Consider the following 10,088-nt stretch of genomic DNA (forward strand, 5'->3'; position numbering starts at 1 on the left):
AACGTTACAGAGTGTGAGCTTATCAGGCACTAAATGTGTCCCATTGAAAGAAGAAGACAAAGCATGCCTGGTTTCCCTTTGAAAATTAGAGTTCAGGATAATTTGTGGACTTTTTGAAAAAAGTATTGTTTCTTGTGCATAATCTTTCTCGAGACTTCAGAGATACAAGTATGACATTTCATATTATCACACGTGAATTTGAAAATGGATAGTGGATGGTGTATATAACTTACTGGCATTTTATTAACCTTTTGAAACCACTAAGGATTGAGATGGCTCTGCTTCCCAGCCCTTCCCTGTTAATAGCAGGCCATGTGTCTTTTCATCTTGAACAGTGCCTTGTGTTGCCTTAATGCCTTAGTACAGGAAGAGTGCTAATTGGATGTCAGATTTTTTTTAAAGTACATGAATCAGTGCTGAATAATTTATATATGGTAACTTTGAAGGTGTCTGCTAAGGAATCTGTACTTGTGTTGCACTTGGTCCAGAAAGTGAGCAGAGTGCATTATGGACAGTGTTTTGGCTCAGATATCATCTAGATGCCTGGATTTAATACTTGCAACTGGAAAGAAGTTAGTGGGTGAGCCACTGATAGAAGGTCTGGCAACTATAGGAAACGTGAATATCAAATGATAGATTCCCACGGAAAGAAAGAAAGGAAGCAAAACGAATGTGAAGAAGATAGATTTTAAATGATAACCAACTGTCATGCTGCCTTCTCTTCCTTGTTCCCTTAGAAAGGCGCACAGTGGCTTTAAAAGGTCACCAGTGTGTATTGAAGAACAGAACGTCAAGAAGAACCCTCTGCTCTGTTCTAGTGTACACACTATCTGGAAGTAATGAAATGCTTCTCTTCTTTCCCTTAAAGTGACATGGCTAAATAAGGGTTGTGGATCAAATTTACAGCATTTCCTAAATTTGAACATATATATGACCTTAAGCCGGAGGTGTAGAAGGGGGAAGATGCCAAAAATTGGTCACCATTTTCTCCACTAGATTTTTTATGAAGGCTGCCTTCAGATGCCTTTTAAGCTATTTCAGATATCTTTTCGGTATAATTTATATTTGACTATATAAACATAAGATAATTGAATTTATTCCCCATTTTCAAGTTCAGATTTAATTACTGATCTAATTTAGGTCACTTCTGGGTTTTCCTCTGAGATTCTTTCAGGAGAATCTAACATAGGGTAGAAAGTTAGGTGAAAGGAGTCAAAGCCCCAAGAATTCTTTGCTGAGCTATTACTATAAAGAATAACTTCTGGACTCAGAGCCTAGACTTTTCGTGGTATTTCTGGCTCTTGGTATGCTGTATTCAGTTTACTATTTTTGTATCTTAAGACTTTGAGTTTTAGTGCCTTAAGATTAGACCTTCTGGGCTTCCCTGGTGGCGCAGTGGTTGAGAGTCCGCCTGCCGATGCAGGGGACATGGGTTCGTGCCCTGGTCCGGGAACATCCCACATGCCGCGTAGCGGCTGGGCCTGTGAGCCATGACCGCTGAGCCTGCGCTTCCGGAGCCTGTGCTCCGCAACGGGAGAGGCCGCAGCGGTGAGAGGGCCGCGTACTGCAAAAAAAAAAATTAGACCTTCTATCAAGCCTGAAATATTCATATATGTAGGTCTAATGTGAATTGTCTTTCATTCCTGAGGACCAGAGAATGTCATTTAAATCAACAATGCAAACTGTGATATTTGTGGTAAGACCTGAAAGAAGAATAAGTTAAAAGTCAACAACAACAACAACAAAAAGTCAACAAAAACCTAAGTAGATGCTGCTCTCTCAAAGTGCTCTGTTGACAATTGTAATGTAATGGTCCATGAGTCTCCGGTGGTGTGTGGGCTCTACCGTGACTGTATTGCTGGTTCTCAGTGTCACCCTTGAAAGGATTTACAGCACACAATGCATGCACGTGATAAACATAATAAACCCAAGTGGAATGCTTAACGGTTAAGTGAAGCATCTAGAAAAGGAGATCATTTAACTGTGGGAATCCGTATCGAGTGCCTTCTGACCAGGAGTGTCCCAGTGAGAAAAAATGAAAAGTCTTAAGAGGTGAAGATCAGATCATACCCACATAAGCAGAATTTGAGGGAGATTGTTACACATAGAAATTTTCATTGAGACCCTTTTGATTCTCACCCCTTTTTATCTATTAGGAGAAATCCCTGCTGCAGATGGTTCCCTTGGATGAAGGTGCCAGTGAGAAACCTCTTAAGGTCCCCAAGGAGATCTGGCTCCTGGTAGATCACTTATTCAGACACGCCTGTCACCAGGTGAGTGAGAGTGGGCCTGCCCTGCAACTTTGGAAGGTGTGTGAGTCCAGTGGGAAATGATAATACCTCACGTCAGTATGTACAGTGCTTTTAACTTTCCCAAGCCACCTCCGCAGAGCAGCACTGTCATATCAGATTGCCTGGGCAGATGGAAGTATCCCCGTTTACAGATGTGAGAGCTGAAGCATGCAAGCTAGGTGATTTACCTAAGACCACGGCATAAGAGTAATGGCGGAGCAGGGCCGAACTCCTCCCCTGTCTCCTGGCTACACATGCTTTCCCCTGGACTGCTGAGCACCTGAATCTGTAACGCCTGTTTTAGCTGTCATGGAAGCATTGCAGATTTCAAAGTCCAAAGCAAACTTCAAGCCCATTTCTTTAATTTGGTCCTCACTTTTCAATCCTATCTAAAATACCTGCCACCCCTAACCCATTCTTCCAAAAAAGAAAATGGGATTAAATTGAAAGATAATGTTGTCTTACCTATGGAAAAGTGAAAGAACTTGAAGGCAAGGTTTGGTATGGACATGCCCTTTTACTCCTACCCTAGCATTCTGTGTATCAGTATTTGAATGTGGTTCCATGTTTGGATTCTGCCTTCTACTTGTCAGGAGGCTAGAAGTGGGAACACCTGGTCTCCCCATGGAGTCCTCTAGTCCCCTGCCATATCAGGTACAGGCTGAAACCTCTGAAGATAATTTTCTAGTTTGAAATAAAATTTCAGACGGATTATAGAGATGATAAAGGGAAAAGGGGCCGTTGTCACACCTTTTATATATTAGGAACATATTCGTGTTCCTAATCACGAATATGCACCTCACCCTGCCCTTTGCTTCCTGCTGCTCTCCTGATCCCTGCGTGATCGTCAGAACCTTAGTGCTGATCATTTTGCTGTGTTCCATTCATTGTGACCTCTTTGGTAGGAGGACCTGTTCCAAACCCCTGGAATGCAGGAGGAGTTACAACAGATCATTGATTGTCTGGATACCAGCATTCCCAAGACAATCCGTATCCTTTTCGACAAAGGCTTAGGAAGCTGGATGTGTACTTGCCCAAACTCTTCTTCCCACCTACATTTGATTTTTTTTCCATCTTTATTTTCTTTGTAGCTGTCTTTTATTATAAGGTAATCATTGACTATACAGTTAATTCCTCTCAGGAACTTTCGACCTCTCTCCTTATCAGACTCTTACTAAAAGGAATCAAGGGTTAGATAATGGCGACTTTTAATTGGCATGGGACATAGGACCCACAGCCATGGGGCTGTTCTGCTTTAAGCCAATGATCACTCCTGTCACCAGGACAGGGAGGAGGATGGGAAACGGTGGTGACTAGTTTCCAGTGTGAACTGTCATTCTACAGGCCACATTCCCTTGACTTTCAAGTTGGGCCAAACCTCCCAAGAGCCTTTGATCAATTCTGTAACAACTCAGCTGCAGCATACCTGGACCAATAAAATATCAAACCCCAATTAGGATCAGGGTGCTCTGAATAAGAGGAAGGAAACCATCCCTGAGGGACCTTGAGGAAGGGAGAAAATCAGGTCTAAGTGTGGCCTTTTCCTTGGAGCCTCTTTCCCTTGACGGGAGTCAATCCAGCTGGCAGTAATCACTCAGTGGCTGAGGCGCTGCTCATTTTCCTGGAAGCCCTGCCAGAGCCTGTCATCTGTTATGAGCTCTATCAGCGATGCCTCGACTCTGCTCAGGATCCCCGGATCTGCCGACAGGTGAATTTTATTGCTCTGAGAGTGTGTTTGAGGCATGTTCCCCCACAGAGAAATCATTGATTTTTACCAAACCAGCTGGGCATCCAGCTATGGATAGGATGGGTCTGGATCTGTTGTTCATGGCAGGGCACCAGCATTGAGAGTTGGGACCCTTAAATTTTAGGTTGTGTTATTTCCTATTATATTTGCCACCCTTTTCCAGTTGACCTATTGAGTAGGGTGGATACCTCTACTCTGGGGTAAGATTAGTGAAACAGATCGTACATGGGATTCTGGATGACATGACCAGGAAGGGTGGGTGACACTTGTGAGCCTTTCTTTTTGTCTTCTTGGTGTTTGTTTTTAATCTTGAAATGATTTTGATGCACAATAGCTGAGAATACCTCTGAATCAGACTAGTGAGCATCGGGAGGTGCTGCCACCCATGCTAAATGGCATTGCAGAGAAAACCACAGCCACCTGCCTAGGGAGATGGGAAAAGACCAGGCTAACACCCGTCTGCTCCTGAGGCAGGGCGTGCATGCGAATGTGTGGTAACTGCGTGACCTGCTTATTGAGTGGACAGGGGCCAAACAGGATGAGCATTCTGCCTCAGGAGTTATCATTTGACAGGTACTATATTGGTCATGAGTAAATAAAGGAGGAGTCCTGTAAGGGTTGGATTATAAACTACTTTTATGGCAGCTGTGAGCTCTTCTTACTCCCTTCCTCCACCTGTTATCCTCACTGCCCACCCCCTTTTTTAAAAAACAGGTGATTTCCCAGCTTCCAGGATGCCATAGAAATGTTTTTCGTTACTTGATGGCATTCCTTCGAGAACTGTTAAAATTCACTGAGTACAACAACGTCAGCGCCAACATGATCGGTAAGAGCACTTCCTAAGAATGGCCACACGGGGGCGTTGGTCAGGACGGTCCGTGTACGGTGCACACGTGTATTCCCTCCCTAGTGTCCAGGCCTGCGGCAGTCACTTCCTCCCACTGCCCTCATCCCCTGGCCCCCCCAGCCCCCATCCCTGAGGCTTCACTTAGGTTGTGTCTGACCAAGGGTTTTCCCCTTTTCTTTCTCTCGCCCTCTAGCTACTCTCTTCACTAGCCTCCTCCTAAGGCCTCCACCCAACCTTATGGCAAGACAGACTCCAAGTGACCGCCAGCGTGCTACCCAGTTCCTTCTGAGTTTTCTGCTTGGGAGTGATGAAGACTAATAATAAGCCTTTTCCTCTTACTACTCTACAAGATTCTAGAGGCGGAAGATCTTGGGCACCAAGTATTTCAGAATGATTTGAAAAGATATGCCACAGGAAGGGTCTGTTGCAGAATTTTGAGGCTGTTGGCATGAAAAAGTTCTGTTTCTAGTGCGAAAGGAAGCGAGTTTCCTAATCCCTCCTTTACCATACCCTACGCAGCAAGATACTTTTAGACTTATATTGCCAAGCCAAAGTTACCATATTTTGGTGTTTTTCTGTTCTCTCTTTGTAAGGCAGAGAAATCTGTATTTACACTCCTTTACCTGGGGATGTGTTTGTTGCCCTCCTGCCCAGCTGTCATGATTGTCCTTAGCACCTGAGGCCTAAACTCTGAGATGTTCCCATTCTAGGCCTACAAGCACTACTTGCTGTAGCTCAGACTTGTCTGTAGTCCTTCGTCTAAAGCACTTTGGCCCCACCCCCTCCCCGTATCACCCCCTTTGCTCTCTACTCTGCTAATACTATCATGTCAAAAGAAGTCTGGGTGAAGCTTAGTGACTCTTTGGGTGTCTCCAAAAGTGAGTTAACCATCTCCATGTGGTTGTTACATGCATTTGTGCATCTCTACTACAATGGCATCTGTACATTTCTCTAACATTGGCCTATTATGGATCTGCAATGGGTGGAACCATATTCTCTCGCCTCAGACCACACTTAGTAGCAGAATGTTAGGGACTGTTAGAGATGACATCTCACTGATGTGAGAGAATCACAGTCAGAGTGGAAGCACTTTGAGTGTTTCAAGAGTGAGAATATTCATGCTCAACAGGTCCTGCTTCCTACCATCCATTTTGGTTCTTATTCAAATTTTACATGTGAACCAATCCTGGGTGTCTGTGGGGCCCATCCCCCACTTAGAAATCCACCTCCAGAGCAGCACTTGTACCACAGTCAAAAAGGGAGGCTGCACCTCAAGTGGGCCTCTCTGTAGAAACTGCTCCTTCCCCCAGCAGGGGCATTGAGGATAACCCTTAGAACCCCCCTCTCCGGTCTTCTGAAGTACCAGGGGCAGATGTCACCCACTCCCTCATCAGGACTGATTCTGGGCTCTACAACCAGCTGCCCTTAGCTCCCAGTCACCTTCTCCAGTGCTGTGTAAAAGAGACTGTGCAGTAGGATGAACCAAGCACCTTCTCTCCCGCCCAAGACAACCTTCTGAGCTTGTCATTTACTCAAGCTCCTGCGGGGCAGCCCTTTTTTAAAAAAAGTAATCTATGTTGGTTGGCAAACCAGCCACCAGCCACTGACTGTAAAACTGCCTGATGCAGTTAGCTTCCTCCTGGTTTTCTTTCATTAAAACCACCCTGAGTTGACTCATTGTCACATGTTCACATGAAATCCCAGGAGCCTCATGTATAGGCTCTGTGTGTGGTCTTGGGCATTGACTCTTCTAGAGCATCAAAGGAGAGAGCTGCGGAAGCACCGCCATGAGTGGTTCTCCAATTCCCCCATCTCTTATGTGTTGAGTCCTTTGGGGGAAGAAAAGGTATGTATCCTGTGATATTCTGGCTAAAGCCTCTCCTGATTGGGAATTACAGAAGTAGGAGTCAAGTTATTGGTTGCCAAATAGCTGCAGATCTGTTAGGCCAGGGGCTGGGTGTTGAACTTAGTTAATGGCAGACTGAGCAGAAGAACAGTGTTGTCATCTCCACTAGTCCAGAAAGGGATCGCTGGAGAGGCAGATGATAGAAGCGGGGGCAGGGTCGTAACACAAAGGGAAATGCCTGTCCTAGACCCATTTCCCAGGCTACTGCCACCTGGGGCCTTCAGGTGGTCAGGGATGTGGTTAGTGGGGCTGTGTGCGGCATCCGGCTCACTCTCCAGAAGGCAGATGCACTCAGTTGCTTTACTGCCTCAACCTTCCTTCCAGCTCTGGTCCTGGGATGTACACAGGGTTGAGGGTTTTAGACAATCTCTAGGGAGGGGGGACAAGAAATAGAGCAGACATAAGAAATCGCTTCCCTGCTGTGCCTACTCCAGCCCCACCCTCTAACTCCTGAGTACCTCTCATGTACTATTTCCTAGCGCCTCTGAAGTAAGGAGTTTAGATCCAGCTGGTAGGGAAGGACTCTGAATCTATCGTTTTTAGGGAAGAAGCAGTTCAACCCCACGTGGTGATGTTGCTATTAGTCTCCCTTTCACTGTTTCCTGATTCTTATTCTGTAATTGTTTGTTGTATTTCCCCCAAATGTCTTGGTCACTAGGCAAAGCTGCTAGTGGGATTCTGTATTTCATGTCATCTTTTTTATTATAATTTATTGCAAATTTTTTTTCTGAATAAATATATGTTGTGTGAAAAACCAAAGTGTGATCTTAGGAAGAACTGAGGAGGGAGGCTTATGTCACTGGGTCCCACTTGACTGCTGCAGTCCCCACCGCTACGCCTGGACTGTCATTTCCTGTCTTACAGGGAAATATCGTAAGAATTCTCAGTATATTTGCCCTTGGAGAGGAGAAGAAGCCACATATTTTCAGAGGTTAATAAAGCAGTCACAGTGCTTTCAGAGGCCAGCCAAGGATTCTTGTTTTGACCCTAGGGATTCAGGCAACAAAATAACACTGTTAGGAGAAAAGATGTTGATTCTTAATATGCCCATAAATGTCACACTGGGTCAGATCCATGATCGCGCCAGCCCCAGGAATCTGACAAACTTCGCTGTCCACATTTTGGGAGAACCCAGTTGGCCTTGGCAACATAGCCTCAGTAGTGTAGACATGCCTCCCAAAGAGCCCGTTTTCACGTAATTCATTTTGCAACTTTTGAAAAATCAGTTTTGAACTTATATTACCTCTTGGGGTGACAAAGTCCATAAATTTAATTGTGCTTTTTCTTTTTTGGCTCTAATCTGAACTCTGAGACTTTAAGAGGAGATCCCTAATTGGAGCATGGTGCTTATTCCCCTGCCACCGCCGATCTCTAGTATGGATTTGGGCGTTCTGATTCCTTTCCCTTCGAGACCGAAGAGGCCTCGGCTGGAGGCTGCTTGACAACCAGGGCCTCTTACAGCCCCTTTGACTGTGAACTTGACCCTGGTGCATGTGCTGATTCAGTGTTGTCATGAACGGTTTTTCTAGCCCCACCCGAAGCCTTGGCAGAAGAAGGTGTTTCCTTTTGCGAGTGATTCCCCCGCAGTGGACGGAGACTGACGGCCAGCAGTTTGTACACAGCAGCGGGCGGTGTGGCAGAGCAGCCTCAGTGACTGCCTTCCCAGAGGTTAGAAACCGCGTCCCTGGCTGCTGTTACAGGAGACCCGTGAGGGCTTTCCTGACCGCAGGGCAGGTTGAAGACCTGGCTTTTGTGTAGCCTAATGATCTAAAGCTACATGCTGCCATGGCGAGATCACCATGAAATGTTAGGGAGAGAACCTTGGTGGTGATCTGATCCAATCTCGTTCTGATGGGCAAAGTCAGGCTCAGAGGGGACAATGAGTGACTTAATGTCATTTAGGTTAGTGACATGGCATGGCATAGTGGGAAAAAAAGAGCTTCAGCTTTGGAGTTAGACCTGGTTCTTTTTCCTAATTTTTTTACAAAATTTTTCAAACATATAGAAAAGTTGAAAGAAGGGAACAGTGAACACCCTAGACCCCTACCTGTGCTCACCAACTGTTAACATTTTGCCCGAATTGCTTTATCTTAGAGGGGGCGTGGTTTCAATCTGGGTTCTGCCACCGCCTCCTTACGCATGATCCTGGACTAGCTAACTTCTAGTTTCCTGGCCTATCAAATGGAGTGGGCATAGTACTGATCTTATATGACTTAACTACATCACTCTCATCACTTCCCTCTTAAAAACCCTCCAGTGACTTCCCAGCACATTTAAGAAGAAAATCCAAACTTTCCCATGGCTCACCAGGCCTTGCATTATTAAATGAGAAAGAAAGGAAGTGCAAGCACGCTATCGGGCACGTAGTGGGTGCTGGGTAGATGTTAACCAGTCCCCGCTCCCCCCAGCTCCGCACCATACAGTATATGACCCTGGCTCTGCCGCACTGCCCTAGGCTTTCGGGACCTCACTTGATGTTGACAACCTTGTCAGCTCAGTAAATTCTGACCCCGTGCTCAGCCTGTCCCCCTTCCCCCACCACACACCATCGCGTCACCTTCCATACTTCTGTATTTCAGAGTTTGGCCATCCATCTTTTGGAGAGGGGGGATGAAGTGTAAACTAAACGATGAATAATGAGCTGCCATCACCAGCATGGAACAGCTGTCTGGTGTGAGCCTTGAACCTCGGGAGCCCCACCTGCAGTTCTGCCTGTCCCCCCATCTCCCCATCAGCCTCCTTTCGCTCCTTCCTGCACCACTGTGCCCTGGCCTCAGTGCCAGGTTTCTAGCCCTTCTTCCTCCGCCTGCCCCTTGGATAAAGCCCCCCTTTAGTTTCCACCTTTGCTGCTCCTCACCCAAGTTCATTCTTTCCCAACCAATGCTCCCTTCTCCCTCGCCTCGGTCCTGTGGAAGCTACTCCCATGCCCCGGTTCCCTGAGAGGAGACCAGGGCCTTGCCTGTTCCTCAGTCACACTTTGAAGCCATGGCTCTGTGCTGTTCAGTGAATGGTTCTCAACCTTGGCTACTCATTAGAATCATCTAGAGCATGTTTCTCAAAGTGTGAGCCCCAAACTAGTATCACCTGGAAATAGGTCTAAATCAGTGGTTCTCAACTCTGGCTGCATAACCTGGGGTACTTTACACAATACCAATGCCTAGGCTCCACGTTGGACTGTTTGAATGCCTACCAGTCACCCTCCCCCGCCCCCTGCGACTGTACTCTGACACTGTCCTTTCACTCCTCCCAATGAGCTAAGCTCTTTCCCACCTCAGGGCCTTTGCACATGCTGTTTTC

At 46.2% G+C, this 10,088-nt stretch overlaps 1 protein-coding gene across 1 annotated transcript in view; it reads left to right on the top strand.

The window, feature by feature from the left end:
• Positions 1 to 7,498, top strand: part of OCRL (OCRL inositol polyphosphate-5-phosphatase) — a 59,592-nt gene extending 52,094 nt beyond the window's left edge. Inside the window, exons 13-17 of the mRNA XM_029240226.1 lie at positions 2,157 to 2,273; positions 3,197 to 3,281; positions 3,872 to 3,999; positions 4,753 to 4,864; positions 5,079 to 7,498. Of these exons, the coding sequence (XP_029096059.1) occupies positions 2,157 to 2,273; positions 3,197 to 3,281; positions 3,872 to 3,999; positions 4,753 to 4,864; positions 5,079 to 5,203 (567 nt within the window). The 3' untranslated portion in view covers positions 5,204 to 7,498. The remainder of the gene's footprint in view (positions 1 to 2,156; positions 2,274 to 3,196; positions 3,282 to 3,871; positions 4,000 to 4,752; positions 4,865 to 5,078) is intronic.
• The last annotated feature ends 2,590 nt before the right edge of the window (positions 7,499 to 10,088 follow it).

Source organism: Monodon monoceros, unplaced genomic scaffold (genome assembly GCF_005190385.1).
Source record: "Monodon monoceros isolate NGI ecotype Baffin Bay Population unplaced genomic scaffold, NGI_Narwhal_1 Super_Scaffold_22, whole genome shotgun sequence".
Lineage (NCBI taxonomy): Eukaryota > Metazoa > Chordata > Mammalia > Artiodactyla > Monodontidae > Monodon > Monodon monoceros.